Source organism: Schistocerca americana, chromosome 6 (genome assembly GCF_021461395.2).
Source record: "Schistocerca americana isolate TAMUIC-IGC-003095 chromosome 6, iqSchAmer2.1, whole genome shotgun sequence".
NCBI lineage: Eukaryota > Metazoa > Arthropoda > Insecta > Orthoptera > Acrididae > Schistocerca > Schistocerca americana.
Window position 1 is genome coordinate 418,812,633 of NC_060124.1, and position 18,619 is coordinate 418,831,251.

The following is an 18,619-nucleotide window of genomic DNA, read 5'->3' on the forward strand; positions in this document are numbered from 1 at the left end:
GCGGGCGTCCCTTCTGTGGTTGCCTCAGACCCTCTAACCTAAAAAACCGCCCAGTCCCTTCCACACAGCCCCCGCTACCCGTGTAGCCGCCTCCTGATGTAATGGACTCCTGAACTATTAATAAAAATCAGGAAACCCACCACCCGATGGCGCAAGTCAAGGAATCTACAGCCTACACGGTCACAGAACCGCCTGAGCCTCTGATTTAGACCTTCCATTCGGCTCTGCACCAAAGGACCACAGTCGGTTCTATCGACGATGCTGTAGATGGTGAACTCCGCCTTAATCTGAATTGCACGGCTGTTTGGCAAATTTCTTTGTGAAATATTTGACCAGCCGCTGTTCCACGTCCACAATGGATCAAAAGAGACCAAAAGTAAGGAGGTCTTCAAATCGGTCTGGAACATTCTAAAAACTTCGGCTTAGGGCCATACTGCTTACTTTCTTTCGACCTGTTCTCTGGATTCCTTTAGCTTCAGTCATCTGTAAAATGGATTTCAACTGCCCGTTTTCTTGATTGCTCCTTATTTTCCCCAGCCACGCCTCCAATACTCTGTTATCGTATCTCTTAATTACAGTTTTTTTTCTGTTACAAATTTTAGAAGTTTACCTGGTACTGGTGGTGAGCATACAGGTGAACACAACACCTACCTACCAATACAAGCAAAATTATTCTTATTTATTTCTCAGTACACGGATTGTACCCTCTCCACCCCTCCCTTCATTATTCGTCGCTGCCTTGGCCTGAAACTTTTCATCTTGTTTTAACGTCGGTGGCGTTACTTTGGCCGGGTCTTGTCGTTGGTTATTCGAAACTTTTCGTGCCGCTTTGCAGCTGCTGCCAACTTACGTTGTCCATTAGCGTGTAGCGCTGCAGTAGTCTTCGATGTAAAACTACATCTGCATCTGCTCTGCAAACCACCACAGGTGCATGGCAGAGGGTACGTCCTGTTGTACCAGTTATTAGGGTTTCTTGCCGTTCCATCCACGTATGGAGCGCGGAAAGAATGAATGTTTGAATGCTTCTGTGCGAGCAGGAATGATTCTAATCTTATCCTAACGATCCCTAAGTGATGGTTCATCATTTAAAGCCAGTTCTTGAAACTTTAATTGACTTTCTCGCGATAATCTTCAAGAGTTCAAATGGTTCAAATGGCTCTGAGCACTATGCGACTCAACTGCTGAGGTCATCAGTCGCCTAGAACTTAGAACTAATTAAACCTAACTAACCTAAGGACAGCACACAACACCCAGCCCTCACGAGGCAGAGAAAATCCCTGACCCCGCCGGGAATCGAACCCGGGAACCCGGGCGTGGGAAGCGAGAACGCTACCGCACGACCACGAGATGCGGGCAATCTTCAAGAGTCTTCCAGTTCAGTTCCATCAGTATACCTGTGGCACTCTCCCAAGAGTCAAGCAAACCTATGACCATTCGTGCTGCCCTTATCTGTATACAGTCAATATCCCCTGTTAGTCCTGGTTAGTATGGGTCCCACGCAATTGAGCAGTATTCTAGAATCAGTCGCACGAGTCATTTGCAAGTAACGTTGTTTACTGCTGTTGTTATCGAATTGTAGGATTTGGGCGTTATGTTAAATGGCATCGTGTTACGGATGCGTCTGGAACCGGAGCTGATACTTGACTACTGACGGAGTACATCGAAAAAGTTCAAAGAAAGGCAGCACGTTTTGTATTATCGCGAAATATGGGAGAGAGTGTCACAGAAATGATGCAGGATTTGGGCTGCAAATCATTAAAAGAAAGGCGTTTTTCGTTGCGACGGAATCTTCTCGCGAAATCCCAATCACCAACCTTCTCCTCCGGATGCGAAAATGTGTTGTTGACACTGACCTACATAGGGAGAACTGACAAGGTTCGCAGGAGAGCTTCTGTAAAGTTTGGAAGGTAGGAGACGAGATACTGGCAGAAGTGAAGCTGTGAGGACCAGGCGTGAGTCGTGCTTCGGTAGCTCAGATGGTAGAGCACTTGCCCGCGAAAGGCAAAGGTCCCGAGTTCGAGTCTCGGTCCGGCACGCAGTTTTAATCTGCCAGGAAGTTTCATATCAGCGCACACTCCGCTGCAAAGTTAAAATCTCATTCTAGAAAAAAAAAGGTCTTTACCTACTGAGGTGCCGTCGTAGTTATTACTTACTACGCAAATGAGTTGTTTCTCGTCAAGTAGCGGCCGTGTGACTCGCCTTCCGCCAGAGGGCACGGTCTAGGGCTCGTAGCTCGTGAATGTGGGCGCAGATGGTCTTCTGCTCCGAGGCATGCAGAACCGCCGCAGCGGCCCAGCCGCGCCAGCTTCCGGGAATAATCGGCAGTCCCGTTCTTAATACGACAGCGGCGCTCCAGAAATAATGAGCGCCTGGAATGTCGATCGTCCTCTCGGAACTGGTCTGGCGGACAGCCGAGAAGACGACGCCGAGCCGCCAGCGCTCGCCCGTAGTAGCCGCAGCAGCGCAGCGGCACCCAAACTACTACTGCACACTCGCTCTGCCTCCGTGTTTTCCTCAGGGAGCGTCGTGTCGCACTGGAATCCTAATCGTTAGGGAAGTGGGGGGAGGAGATTTTTTTTAGCAAACAGAGCACAGCATGTTGTTCTCAATGGAGAGACGTCTACAGACGTTAAAGTAACCTCTGGCGTGCAACAGGGGAGTGTTATGGGACCATTGCTTTTCACAATATATATAAATGGCCTAGTAGATAGTGTCGGAAGTTCCATGTGGCTTTTCGCGGATGATGCTGTAGTATACAGAGTAGTTGCAGCATTAGAAAATTGTAGCGAAATGCAGGAAGATCTGCAGCGGATAGGCACTTGGTGCAGGGAGTGGCAACTAACCCTTAACATAGACAAATGTAATGTATTGCGAATACATAGAAAGAAGGATCCTTTATTGTATGATTATATGATAGCGGAACAAACACTGGTAGCAGTTACTTCTGTAAAATATCTGGGAGTATGCGTGCGGAACGATTTGAAGTGGAATGATCATATAAAATTAATTGTTGGTAAGGCGGGTACCAGGTTGAGATTCATTGGGAGAGTGCTTAGAAAATGTAGTCCATCAACAAAGGAGGTGGCTTACAAAACACTCGTTCGACCTATACTTGAGTATTGCTCATCAGTGTGGGATCCGTACCAGATCGGTCTGACGGAGGAGATAGAGAAGATCCAAAGAAGAGCGGCGCGTTTCGTCACAGGGTTATTTGGTAACCGTGATAGCGTTACGGAGATGTTTAATAAACTCAAGTGGCAGACTCTGCAAGAGAGGCGCTCTGCATCGCGGTGTAGCTTGCTCGCCAGGTTTCGAGAGGGTGCGTTTCTGGATGAGGTATCGAATATATTGCTTCCCCCTACTTATACCTCCCGAGGAGATCACGAATGTAAAATTAGAGAGATTAGAGCGCGCACGGAGGCTTTCAGACAGTCGTTCTTCCCGCGAACCATACGCGACTGGAACAGGAAAGGGAGGTAATGACAGTGGCACGTAAAGTGCCCTCCGCCACACACCGTTGGGTGGCTTGCGGAGTATCAATGTAGATGTAGATGTAGATCTTATATTGTGCGAGTAGTTACAAAAAAGTTAGATCTTAATGTGGTTTTTATGTTGTAAGTAAACAGAGTGCTTAAGTAATGTGATTGACATTTCAAAAGCGCATCTTTCTACATAGCCCAATGCCATTAAAAAACTAAATAAATGAAAATATACTTAGCCAATTTCTGACAAAATTTATAGTAAACATACATAGGCTATTATATTCTTAAAATATCTAGGATTTTTTCTTTTTCCCTTTTCTTTAATTTGCTGGCTTTCGGGACGTGCCCATATAGCCACAAAAGATAAAGAAATTTTCGGGAAAAGGTAAAAGTGGAAACGAAACTGCCAGCCGAGGTGTCGCTGAATTTTTAACGTATAGAGTCTAAAAATAACTTCGGGTGACTCATAAGGAAGCACAATATGCTCACTTACTTTCTCTATATACCTAAGGAATTGTTAAAATTTTATCATATTTGTGCTGAAAATTTCTTGTTTTCGGGAAAGAATCATCGCCGAACGACGGGAAGGAATTTTTGAGCGGCTTGAACATTATTTTCATTTGTTGTAAGGAATGGCAACTCCCTTTGAATCAAAAATGCAAGCTAGTGCTTAAATCAAAATGAAAGAACCCGATAGTTGTCTTCTGACGAGATCTATGATAAACATCCGGAGTCTATCGTGTTGTTCAGATATCTATGATTTTTTATTTCATTTATTTTTTTACGTTACTGGCTTTGGGGCCGTGCCCATATAGTAATCTCAACAGTATAATGTCATTTATGGCGATACAAATGTAGGGACAACACAAAAGCCAGTCCCCGAGGGAAAAAGATGTTATGAATGGAAACGAAATTAGTCTCTTGTACGGAAGGCCCTCATTTGGACGATTTTGGGAAAGTACAGGGCACTTTTAAAGGAGAACGTACAGCATTCAGAGACGCCGCTGCTGTGACAGTAAAAGTCAGTAAGCTGCTTACTTTCCAATACGGTAACTTAATTCCGATGTCGCAGTTGCTTCCAGGATAATGCTATGTAAAGGTATAAGCAAACTGTCGTTAACACGCACAATATTCTTATTCAAAACGTAGCGGAAGTTAGCAACAATTAATGAAATCTCGCGCGATTCACAAAGTCCACTACTTTCACAAAATCTGTATGAAACTTGGAATCAAATCTGATTAAATACGATTACCTACGTAACTTTCTCGCATGTGTTAAGCTATAGATTAACCGTTAAGACTGCACTGTTACCCTGAAACTGTCATGGAATGTTGAGAGAAAATTCTTAGCGAAAGGCTATTTTTTCCCCTTATTTTTGGATATACGTTTATTATACTGTAGAGCCCACCATCTACGCTGTGTGTTATCGCACGCTCACGCTATGTTTGTTCGTGCGACCCATCGTAATACAATATGTGATCCAAATCTCCAAGTTCTCTGAGACATGTGCTCCTAAAATCGATAAACTTTAATACTTTCGCGCTCGGCAGTAAATATAACCGATTCTGAATATTGTGTCTGCACCACTGAAGGTCGTCCTGTCCGACTTCCGCCCTCTTCCCTGGCGTTTCCGTATGCCAGTGCCTTTCATCCATTAACAAGCACTTGCTATTGCTGCATTTTATAGGTATCTGGAAGCAGTTGCAGGAGTAATGTGGCGGATCCCCTTTAACATGACAAGGCAGACTGGCGTGTAGGCGGACAGCTGCCTATCCTGTAGCGTTCTACATTAAAGTAAGGGTATTGGGGGCGGCAACCAGTGATGTTATCGGGGTCCAACATCGTTTGTAACGTCCCCCCCCCCCCCCCCCCCCTTTTCCCCCGTCCCGCCATCCCCGACAGCCGGCACAACCGCTATAGAAATAATTAGACAGGGGGAAATCGTGACCTATTGTACGTACGTATCAGAGAATCCCTATTACGGGGACGAACCACTACTCCAGCCAGTCGGTCCTGATGCTCTGGTGGTAAAATGCGCACCGGGAAACGGAAAAGTCGCAGAGCTGAACCTCGGTTGGAACACGAAATACGTAAGTCCGTTTAGCTTAACCTTCACCGCTCAAAGATATAAAGATTCTACTGACACAGGTCATTGAGTCATGAATGAACTGTGACAGGAGTTCGAACAACAGGAGGGTGACGTACTAGGACACACTGTGTTGCTGAGTAAGTCTTTGAACATAATTTCAGTGACCTGATCTCACCGTATGCAAAAAATTTTAAAAGCGTAAAATGCTATTGATTAAGATTAAATTTTACCACAGATGAAATGTGCGTACTACAGTTTTGGCCTAGAGTACCGTTCTGCGCAGTTCGACTCACTAATGCAAGTCTTTTTATTTGACGCCCCTTGCGCATCGATAATAATGAAATGATGATGAGTACAACACACACACACACACACACACACACACACAAACACACACACGCACGCACACATATACGACCCTAGCGGAGAAAATACCCGACCCAGTCGAGAATCGAACCTGGGGCTCCATAATCGAGAGTTAGCAACGCTAAACACAAGCCGACGAGCAGTTAAATAAAGAGTGCGTTTATTAGCATCTTTAGCTATTTATGGAACCAATCATTTCCCTGTTGACTGAAATATACTAAGGTTAAGCGCCTATATAAAAATAGGAATTAAGAAATACCATCAAACTTCTGACGACATTCTCGTAAATTTTCAAAAACGCTACCTAGCATAGCCATTTATTATAGGTCTCACATACCGGCTCCGTAAATGTTAGTTTCATCGAGTAGTGCGCATTTCGCGAAATCTACATTTCCTTACTCTGACAACAAGTCTTTTGTAAATATGTATATATATTTTTTTAATTTTTGGGCGGCCGTTGTGGCCGAGCGGTTCTAGGCGCTTCAGTCTGGAACCGCGCGACCGCTACGGTCGCAGTTTCGAAGTCTGACTCGGGCATGAATGTGTGTGCTGTCCTTAGGTTAGTTAGGTTTAAGCAGTTCAAAGTTCTAGCGGACTGACGACCTCAGATGTTAAGTCTCATAGTGCTCAGAGCCATTTGAACTATTTTTTAATTTTTACGCGCTACAGGAAATAAGACGCCGAAGGCCAGTACTGCTCTTTCCCTCCACTAAAATTGATACCAGCTCTATGGAAATACTAAGGAACTAAAGGCAGAAAAAGGCACACAATAGCGACAGAAGCGTATGAAAAAGTCACCAACAAAAAGCAGGGAAAGAAGCAAGTGAACCTAAAAAGACCGACAACGGATGAAAGAATTTCAGCTGTATATCCCACATACTGTCTAAGATAATTACATGTACTAAATGCATGCTTGTCATTTGAGATTCAAGTGTCATTGTCTGAAGGTATCTGAAGGCTTCCGTTTGCCTGTCATTATGTGAAGGTATCTGAAGGCTTCGTTTGGCGACTGCCGCCAGATTGCAGCCCAAGATGAAAGTGATGTGTGCTTCTCACATTCGAAAAAAAGGCGAGAATCTGAATCAGGTATTAATGCAAATAACATAGAACACTAGATGGAGGCAGTGGGATAATAACCGTTCTAAGATTTGAAAATACCTAGGAGAGTATTAATAACACCTAAAGGAGTCAGTGAATCCGAAATTGTAGAGGAGTCAGTGAATCCGAAATTGTAGACTCGAATGGGACAATCACGTAAGATCGGTGATATGAGTCAAAGACGTAGATTTGTTGGAAGGTTTCTAGTAAAATGGAATGTATAGCAGACGCTCCTGTAACCATTTCTATATTATTGCCCCAGTATTTTGAGTCCGTATTAAGTATATGGCGTTAGCTGCATGTATTAATGGAGAATTAACACTACAAGTGCACCGAGAATATTTAATACATTAACTAAAATTGCTTCCTGCCGTGACATATCGTTTGAAGTCACACGATATTTGATAACACATTTTCTTTTTAGTTTTGAATACACTAGCATGTTTGGGAAATATTCCATTTATTTATACGCTGCAAGCATGGGAAATCGTAGTTGCCAAAGTCGAAACCCTGAGATAAATTATTTGTGTAGATAAAGTTCCACGATTTATTTCGTGTTGCAAGCAATCAACGGGTAACGTAATTTTAAATGTTTTTTGGAAATACGTCCAGTAACGTTTTCGTCCGTGGATGTTTCTACTGTGCTGGTTTGAAGATGTCTCCTATGTGCTAGTACAAAGTTTCCTGTAAATCTATAATATGCGACGACGGTGGCCTTAGTTTCGAGTCGCTGTTTTCCATTACAAGAAGTTTCTTCTCGTACTCTGCTACTGTTTTATGCAGAAGCGATTCGTGCGGCCGCGCCAAGATGCAGTTGCAGTACTTTCTTTGCGAACTCTTTGCTGTCGAATGCCATTCAAGAGCTGAATATTGCACTGAAGTTTTTCCTCCGTAACAGCTTACTGTAGGTGGAATTTGAGAGAAACTTTGACAAGAAGCAGAAACTGTTTCTTATACCGGACGCTGCTAGCTCGTTGGGTGACTAACGCACGCGATGACGACTAAATAATGAGATATTAATTGCGAGAAATTCCCACAATTAGACTTGGGAAAGGAAGTTGTGAGGACAGTATGGTGGGTTAACCGCGGAAAACACCGGGAGTGACTAACAGAAGTCCCCACTCAGCAAAACACCTGAATAGTAATCCATTTTTTTCTTTCTTGTTGGAATCATTGTCGAATACATGGTGTCGACATTTATGTAGGAGAGGCCGTCCTTTTGATACGATACCCTGTTCCATTTGAAAAATGCAGCTGGTCGTCCGGAAAAGAAAATATTTATGAATCGTGAAAACAGTTGCAGGTTCGAATTCTGCCTCGGGCATGGATGTGTGTCAGGTCCTTTGGTTAGTTAGGTTTAAGTAATTCAAAGTCTAGGGGACTGATTACCTCAGATGTTAAGTCCCATAGAGCTTAGAGCCATTTGAACCATTTGAAAACAGTCGGCCAGCTGCGGTTGTACTCATGGAACAGCAAAAGCCTGATACTTTTACGAGGAATACACGCCATTTGAGTTTGTGGAGTGTGTAGGGGTAGTGGCAGATATTTACAAAGGTTAACCGAATCGAAATGGCCTCCGCATAGCTTTTACAGACAATTATTTTACAATTGCGCAAACAATGATTCATCGTAAAATATGAGAAATAATATTGCGAAGAGGCATTGCGGACGTCAGTAATTTATTGATGATGGCTACTAATGTGCTGAAATGTTTGAGAACAAAGCTTCTGTCCACAAACTAGCACGGATTTAGCAACGATTGCTCGTGCGAAACTCAGCTTTCATTTCTCGTGCACGATGTACAGGGCAACAGGCAGAGTTCATATTGCTAGATTTCCGGAAAGCGTTCGACCCAGTGCTACACTGCATACTATTAACGAAGGTCTGAGCATACGGAATAAGTTCTCAGATGTACAAGTGGTCAGAACACTTTTTAAGTAACAGTGTGTGGAGCGCTGTCCTGTACAGAGAATGTTCATCGAAGATAAAAGTACCAAGAGTGACCCAGGAAAGAGCTGTAGGAACGCCCTTGTTCTCTATATACCACCTCTTCCTGTTTATGACGCCCAGTTAAATGAATACGAGGCAGATGGAAAAAAGAAAGAAAACTGTTTTTTATATCAAAAGTTCAAATAGTTGAAATGGCTCTGAGCACTATGGGACTTGACATCTGAGGCCATCAGTCCCCTAGAACTTGAAACTACTTAGACCTAACTAACCGAAGGACATCGCACACATCCATGCCCGAGGCAGGATTCGAACGTGCGACCGTAGCGGTCACAGCGGCCGGCATATCAAAAGTAATAACCATAACTGCCCCATGAGACATGACGGTCATTGCCGCCATGGCGGAATGTTTGCGATCGCCTCGGAACCATGATTGTACCGAGGTGTGCACCTCTTAGTCCGAAGCAAATCACTTGGGGTGAGACTGGTACTATATGGAGAATGCGTAAGGGCGAAACTTTGACAACGTGTCGAAACAAACTTCGCAGCATGTGGTCGGGCACCATTCTGTCGCAGAGTAATGGCTTTCCGTGAACATTTCGGGCGTTTGGACTTGGTGGCGCGAACAGTGATAAGTGCAAGCTTTGCAAATACTGAAGCACACCTTCAAGTCCATCGCCCGTTTTGCTGACTGACGGCATCATTGTGTCGCAGGATAATGCACTCCTACGTGTTGCCAAGGTTGTTTCGATTTCGCTGCAGAACTTTCACTGGGAAACCATTACACATCCTTCGTGTAGTCCCGATCTCTCCCCGTGCTATTTCCATATTTTTGGAGCCCTGAAGAAAGACATTCGCAGCCGTCGATTTGCTTCGGAGGAGGAGCTGCCTCGGCCGGTGTGGCCAAGCGGTTAAAGGCGCTACAGTCTGGAACCGCGTGACCGCTACGGTCGCAGGTTCGAATCCTGCCTCGGGCATGGATGTGTGTGATGTCCTTAGGTTAGTTAGGTTTAAGTAGTTCTAAGTTCTAGGGGACTGATGACCACAGCAGTTAAGTCCCATAGTTCTCAGAGCCATTTCTTGAGGAGCTGCATGCCTGAGTAGAATCATGTTTCCGTAGGCAACAGCAATCATCTTTCCATGGCGAGATTTGCTGTTTTGTCTGGCAGTGGGATAAATGTACTGTGTTAACAGCTATGGCGATTACTTTTGAAATAAAAAGTACTTACTGTTTTAATCTATCTCGTTTTCATTTGACATACAGACTTACACTTAGGACGCTGCGGTGTATGGGAAACTGCTGTTTCTAAGTGACTATAGAATAATACAGAATGACTTGGATGAAATGCTGTTTAATGTGATGAATGGCTGCGTGACCTAAATGCGGAATAAAGCAACTTCATGCAGATGAGTAGGAGAAACAGTCGTGCAATGTTCGAACACAGCATTAGTGTTGTGCTGTTTGACACAGTCATATCGATTAAATATCGACGGGTAACGTAGCAAAGCGTCATGAAATTGATTTAAAATGTAAGGTCCGTTATAGGGAGTGTGAATGGTCGATTTTGGTTTAATGGGACAATTCTATTTAAGTGGAGTTCGTATATAAATGAGAGCGCTTCTACAATCTATTCTCGAGTGTTTAGGATCCCCATCAGATCGGATTAAAGGAAGAACATCGAAACAATTCGTGTATTACTAGTAGGTTTGATCAACGCGCTAGTATTACGGAAATTCTCGGTTAATTCAAACGGAAATCCCTGCAGGGAACAAGTATTTTCGCGGAACTGTATTATAGAACCGATATTTTTGACAGATTGTAGAACTGTTCTGCTTTTGGATCTCTGTTACCGTATGGTGCCTTTTTTTTAGCCCTTTTTCCACGTGGCTGTTTTTAGCTGTCTTCTATTATGTCAATTGGGACTGACGTATAGTCGTTTTTTAACTCCTCTCTGTCTTCGTGTTCTATAGTTTTGACTTGGACGCGTATGACTCCAGTTGTTTTTTGCGCCCTAAAGCAAAACAAAACCAAACCAAACTACGGCTACGTATATATTGTGCATAAGCACCACGAAGACGAGAGAAATCAAGACTCGTACGGAAGTATATAGATAGTCATTTTTCCCTCGGTCCATTTACTTGTGGAAATGGAAAGGGAATGACTTATAGTGGTGCAAAGCATCCTCCACCCTACGCCGTATGGTGGCTTGTGAAGTCTGTATTTATGTTTGCATGTATGTGGCGCTTGCTGAACCATATATGATCCTTTTTCCTAAGCCTACTCACTTTCGTCAATTCAATGGCAGGAATTAAGATGCAAAGAAAATAGACACAAATGGTAACTGGGATTTAGGCATTTTACTTTTTTCGAATTTACGTATATAGAAGTACAGAAATATGTCGACAAATCTGTGTGTTTTATTGGACACTTGCAGCAAAATCGGTCGTGTGAAAAAAATATTTTGGAACTTAGCATCATCCACTATTTTCATGAAAAAGGCGAGGACGGCCAGGGTTGATGAATAGGCATCTGGAAACCCTCTAGAGACATCGACGTCAAGCCAACGGACAGAACCCTGTAATGTGTAACCTGAACTGCTATTCTCTCTCTCTCCTAGGCCTGGAAACTCGCTTCAGAATGTTTGGAACGCCAGCGAACAACTCGGGCGCGAGAGGCCGTTGTCCAGGGCTGTACCGGCCGGAAACTCCGTGGAATTCGCAGTCACGTTTCCGCTTGCCAATGAGTAGGTCCAACTCGCAACACCATTGCAACACTGCGTCGGTTCCACTAGGCATTCCGCACGTAAATAGCTTTTCTCACTGCCTTACGATCTGAAACTAGCTCTCTTTTGAGTCCAGTCTTTTGAGCTGTTTCTCGCTGCTGCCTTTCCTAGAAATACATCTTCATTACCAATGACTTATAGTGGCGCAAAGCATCCTCCACCCTGCGCCGTATGGTGGCTTGTTTTCTAACTCTGCTCCGACTCCCGCTTTTTCTGTTTGTTGTTCCTTACTGGAACAATTTATTTCTTAGTTAACGTCGTAATTTAATAATTTACTACATAAATGATAAAACATTTCCTTATGTCTACATCTATGATCCACGATTCACCTGACGGTGTGTGTCGGAGGGTACTTTTTGTACCGGTTTCCCTTCCTCCTTTTCCTATTACAACTGCGCAGGTTCGCGGGAAGAGCGATTGCTGTAAGCATCCGTATGGGCTCTACTCTCTCTGATTTAATCTTTATGGTCATTTCGTGAGACTTATATTCTCCGGAGAAATTTCATGCTCGTTGGTTGTCATTATTACAATACTAAGTGTTGCCCTTTACACAGCTATATTGCTGTCATACGGCCTTTTACTAGGTCAGCCAGGTTTATTGCAGCTAACACACAGAAAAATAAGACCGTCTTGAACTGACGCAAAGAAGTGAAATAAGACACTCTTGATATGACAGCGTGAAAATATCATATTTTCTTTATTTTATTGAGGTAAATGGAAGTACGATGTCATGAACATTGCTGGCATCAGAGATCTATGATTTTCTAATGTTAAAAGAAGACAAACAACGAAGTGTTACTCATACCCTTGCTGGTCTTGATATCAGAAATATACCATCAGAGAGACATTAGTCGTCATTCATTGGGCGTGTATGCTTCATAATACAAAAGAAGATCCAACGTTCTAGTCACACTGATACCGAATGACAATCAGCTTATTTGCAGTATCGGTTGCACAGGTCATTAAAAATTGACAGTCTTCGGTCACCAACCATTTTCAAATCCTTTGCCATCACAGCATGGTTTGTTGCAGTAGGAACATGGTCTGGTTAATCAAACATTGTCATGCTCGTACAATTCCAGCCTACGTAGATCAAGAGTCACAAAAATATTGCGCATCTTAGAGTGTTTGGATATGTTACCCGCCGGCCGGATTGGCCGTGCGATTCTAGGCGCTACAGTCTGGAACCGAGCGACCGCTACGGTCGCAGGTTCGAATCCTGCCTCGGGCATGGATGTGTGTGATGTCCTTAGGTTGGTTAGGTTTAATTAGTTCTAAGTTCTAGGCGACTGATGATCACAGAAGTTAAGTCGCATACTGCTCAGAGCCATTTGAACCATTTTTTAATATGTTACCCCATCACTCGCCTGGCACACCGCTTAGGTTGCTAAGGGTATCTTACATCAGCAGTATATTTTTCCAAATGGTAAGTCATATATGTACCAAGTTTGGCTCAAATTGCTTTAGGTGTTCCCAAGTTGTGATGAATTACACACACATTCATCTATTTTTATCTTCATCTATAACTTATTGCCCAGAAGGAAAATTTATGTATGAAGCAAAAGTAGTGAAGCTTGTGCTTGAGTTTCCGGTCATTTAGTCAGTCGTCTTAATTTGGTTTGTTTGTGTACAATGTACATCATCTCATCTATGGACAATGCAAGTTTTGTTTTAGTACAATGTACACCAATGAAGAGAAGTACAAATGCTGCTAGTCTATGGAGAACGTAACGTAGCAGAACAGTAATTACCGGTGTGCATTTTCCGTGTACTTCCATGTTTTTACTGTCAACTCCAGCCAGTGGACGATTTACGTTACGCAGGTTCTTGCAGTGTGTGTTAATACAGGGGAGTCAGAGTTAATTTTGTGTTCCGTTTTAAATTTTGGGTTGGTGCGAAAGTTCGTAGCGTTTCTCCATACGTTTAATATCCCAACAGATACTTACAACAGAGACTTTAGTTATCAATAATATATTCTCCGTCGCTACTTACAACAGTCTGCCAACGCTACGGGAGCTTTACGATTCCGCGACTGTAGAAATTAGGTGGTTTTGCGGCGAAAAACTTGTAGAACCATGTTCGGAGCGCGGGGAAGTTCCGTGAAGGTTATTGGATAGAGAGCGGAAAAGCTGAAAATCCATGGCCGGGTGGTCTTCATGACACCACAGTGGTCAAAGTAGAGGAAGGGAAGGCGCGAGCACCGTCTGTCTGTGAAGCGCGTAAACTTGGTTCTTTGACTTACCGTATTTCAACCGTTTAGTGTATCGTATCCTCCGACGAGGAATTTGTCTAAACGAGCAGGGAAAATTTGACCCGGATCTGGATCACCTCTCTGTCTCGCAAGGTAGGATTACCGAATAAACAGTCTAGAGTGGTATTTAAATAAGACGTACTGGTGTTCTTATCGTTAAAATGAAGAAAGTTACAACAATGTCTCGCAGACAGCTAAATTACATTTACATAGTTTATTTTTTATGTAGATTTTCGACAAATAGACAGCGCAGTCACTTTTTTGTCCGTAAAATTCCCACTCATTGCGACGCTTAACTTTGAATTTTAACTTAAAGATGCGTACAAGCTTCCCCTGCAGTGGTGCAAAAGCGTGGCGCCCTGCGGCATCACCCTCGGTCTGGACGACAGCAAGGTGTCAACTCAGGCGAAAAAAAAGTCACAACTCAGCTCATGTGATGTGTGAGGTGGTTAATGATGTCACATCGGCACGAGATTTCAGCGCAGTTCTGTCCAGTACAGCAGTGGACGTGTCTCAACGTTTCACCTCTTCTTTTGATGTCTCCGCGATGGAGGACACAACCACGACGCCCAGCGTTGAAATTACGCATCATTCTTATGACTGGCCGAGGTAAACGTTCCAGACACACCGACGCTCAGAATCGGTACGGAAAGGCCGCATGGAGATGCAAGCGCCCAGGACTTCATTTGGATTAGTGCAAATATCGTCGAATTGTTCTGAACGGTTGCTAGTAGTTCCGACCTGTACAACAGTTCAGGTAAAACGGCGCTCAAACCGGATGCGATAATGTTCGATGGGGATGCATCGCCAGAGTGTACTTAGAGAAGGGTTGAAACCCCCGAGGCTGTCAGCAGCGTCAACGTCTTCCTCTTGCTCGTTGCACTGCGAACGGTCGTTTTTGACGGCGTAATATATGCGAATCAACGCTCCCCTGCGGCCTCTTCATGCCGATTCGGAGCGGCAGAGTGTCTGGAGTGTTTTGCTCAGCCACTGATAAGAAAACCGAGTGATTTCAACGCTGGGCTTCGCGGTTCTCACCGCCATCGCCGAGGAGGGAAAATAAAGGGTTAAATGTTGGTAAGAGGGAGTGTGACGAACTTCCGATCGTGTCACACGTCCACAGTGGCATTGGGCTGAATTGTGGTGAAATTTGGTGCCAATATGACGTCATTACCCCACCTCATACATCTCAGGAACTTCTGAGCTTGGGCTTCTTCTTCGCAAGTGTCGACTTCTTGCTGTCTGAAGCGTCGTCGAGCCCGAGTGTGACGTCGCAAGGCACCACGCGTGGCCAGCATTACAGAGGAAGGTTTTACGCACCTTTGAGCCAGATTTCAAACTTATGCTTTGCAGTGGGTGGGAATTACTGGGTTTCGAAAAAGTGATCCTTTAACTCTGTTGCCCAGTGTGTTTATTCGAAGGGGGCCCTTTCGTTTTGGGTCGTCTAGTGGCGTGCAACGGTACTGTACCGCAGGTTTTGACAGGTTCTAAGACTGCAAGGCATGGACGTCCAAACAAGCATAAACGGAATTACGTAACTTTATTTTTCCGAGCTGATAATGAAAACTTTGTGACTGTTCCTCGTGTTCAGAGCGCTGATGGGTGTGGTTTGCGTGTGTGCTCGCAGGGCCGGCGTGGGCGGCGCGGGAGGAGTCGCGCGACACGCGCGAGGGCCAGAACGTGACGCTGGAGTGCCGGTACGGCGCGTCGACGGAGCGCGCCGAGCGCACGTACTACTGGACGCGCACGAACCGGCGCGGCCAGGACAACGTGGCCGTGCAGCGCACGCCGCTCGACACCCGCTACGCGCTCGACCACCGGCCCGAGGAGGGCGTCTACGACCTGCTCATCACCAACTCCAGCTACGAGCTCGACCACGGCCGCTTCGAGTGCCACATCAAGGAGCCGGGCACGGGCAAGAGCCTGCACCTGCAGGCCTACGAGCTGACCGTGCTGTCGCCGCCGGGGCCGCCGCAGGTAGCTCCCGGTCCTGCGCCCACGCTCACCGAGGGCAAGCCCGCCGAGCTCGCCTGCTCCTCCGTCGGAGGGTCGCCCTCTCCCACCATCAGGTAAATGCTACCAGTTTTGTCACTCGTCTTAAGGCCCGCATACACAAGCGGACCACTCCACCGACTCGCCCGCCAAGCGGGCCTGTCCCGAGCCGTTCGCCTGTGCTTCGGCGATGGACCCGCATTCGGGTCTCAGATCCCGGTGCGTCGGTTCGATCGGCGAACCTCTGACTGCTAGCCCCAACCATTACTTGCCATCCCACACTCCGTCAGGGTAGGTAGGTTCAGCCAAGCAGTCGCCAGTGTCCACATACACATTGTTACGGGTAGGCGGATCAGTAGGGTTGTGAGCCCCTTTAAGGTGCCCTTTCATAGGCTGACGAGTCGGCCAACGCTCGCGTTCCCCCTCCCCTCACTTAAGGGGGGTAGGACGTCAAACGGGTCGACTTGGAGCAGGAAAGGCACCACAGGGCATTTCAGTGTCTATACTTTTACAAATAAATTCATAAAACTTTGTCAGCATCACCAGGAAGGATTCAGAATTCACACTCATAGCAGTGGAAGTTCGAAAACATAACGAAATAATTATTTTTTTTACACGTGTAATTTCATCATTTTTTTCACTTACTAATGCCAGTATTTGTTGCTGTAGGTACACTTTTCTTCATAAGTAAGAGAGATTCTTCGATGAATTGTGCACAAACCATACTTAAAAGGTGTATGAAACTCTAGAATTTTCTAAATCTATTAAAAACTGTGGTAAAAATTGAGGTAATTAACTATAAAATTTGTGTTTTTCCTAAACATGAAGTTTGAAACTTAACAGTTCATTCGTTTTATAAATTAAATAAATTCTAGAGTTTCATACTCCTGTGAGTATGGTATGTATGATGTGCAAAATTCATCGAAGAATCTCTCTAACTTTTCAAGAAAAGTGTACCTATAGCAACAAATGCATCCATTATTAAGTGAAAAAAATGATGAAATTTCGCAGGTAAAAAAAATTAATTTTGTTATGTTTTAGAACTTCCACTGCAATGAGTGTGAATCCTGAATCCTTCCTGGTGATGCTGACGAAGTTTTATGAATTTATTTGTAAAAGTATAGACACTGGAAATTAAAATGTCCTGTGATGCCTCTCCTGCTCCAAGTCGGCCCGTTTGACGTCCTACCCCCCTTAATGGGTTACTGACCGGTCTGACTGTGTGTGGTCACACTGCGACTGCGCCCGGAAGCGTGGCAGTTTTCACCAGGTCAAAACTGAAGGGAAAAGTACCGATTGTGGGGTGGCAGGTAGAGTTAGGGGCTAGCTGGTAGCGGTGCGCAAGTGCAGCTGTCGGACCCAGACCCTGGACGCGACCGCTACAAAATCATGCACCACAAAGGCGAACGCGTCAAGGCAGACCTGCTTGGCAGGAGGGCTTGGGCGACTGGTCGGCCTGTGAATGCGCGGCTTTGGGCTTCTGAGTAATGATAATGTGATGCTGTGGGCGTACAACAGTGGCTACGAAGTCTTTCACGATGGAGTCCTTGGATGAAAAGTTCTTGATCGACTTGCCGCCTCAAATTCAGATAGAATACAAAGCTTTCGATGTCTGTCTCTATCATCATCAGCAGGAGCAACGGTTTTGAAGGTTCCCCATCTCGTCGTTAAAAACTGAACCTTTACAGGATCACTTTGACTGTCCAACTATTAAGGTGCCTACACAGCAGGCGGTTCATACAACCAAACTGTCTACTGTGCATCGGCGACAGAGGCTGGAATTTGCACGCCAATCGCGCAAATAAACATCCAGTGAGTGGCGACAGCTGGCTTTTTAAAATGAAATATGGCCATTGACGTGTGCAGTGTGAAACATCCAAGTAAACGCCCTGCAACAATCGTCGGAAGCCTGTCCCGAGCCGTTCGCCTGTGCTTGGGCGATGGACTCGCATTCGGGTCTCAGATCCCGGTCCGTCGCTTCGACCGGCGAACCTCTGACTGCTAGCCTCAACCATTACTTGCCATCCCACACTCCGTCAGGGCAGATATGTTCAGCCAAGCAGTCGCCAGTGTCCACATACACATTGCGACGGGCAGGCGGATCAGTCGGGTTGTGAACGCCTTTAAGGTGCCCTTTCATAGGCTGACGAGTCGGCCAGCGCTCGCCTTCCCCCTCCCCCACTCAGTGGGTCACCGACCGGTCTGACTGTGTGTGTGGTCACACGGCGACTGCATGGCGGACCCCACTAGCGCCCAGATGCGTGGCAGTTTTCACCAGGCCAAAACTGAAGGGAAAACTGCCAATTGTGAGGTGGCAGGTAGAGGTAGGGGCCAGCAGGTAGCGGTGCGGAGGTGGAGCTGTCGGACACAGACCCTGGACGCGACCGCTACAAAATCGTGCAACACAAAGACGAACGCGTCAAGTCAGACCTGCTTGGCAGGAGGGTTGGTCGACTGGTCTGGCCTCTGAATGGGCATCTTTGGGCTTCTGAGTAATGATAATTGTGATGCTTTGGGCGTACAACAGTGGCTACGCAGACTTTCATGATGGAGTCTTGGGATAGAATGTTCTTGATTGACTTTCCACTTCAAGTTTAGATAAAATCCCAA

The 18,619-nt window shown here is 45.3% G+C and overlaps 1 protein-coding gene across 1 annotated transcript in view; it reads left to right on the forward strand.

The window, feature by feature from the left end:
• Positions 1-18,619, forward strand: part of LOC124620179 (hemicentin-2) — a 152,454-nt gene that overhangs the window by 80,621 nt on the left and 53,214 nt on the right. The window contains exon 3 of the mRNA XM_047146849.1: positions 15,645-16,086. Within this exon, the coding sequence (XP_047002805.1) occupies positions 15,645-16,086 (442 nt within the window). The remainder of the gene's footprint in view (positions 1-15,644; positions 16,087-18,619) is intronic.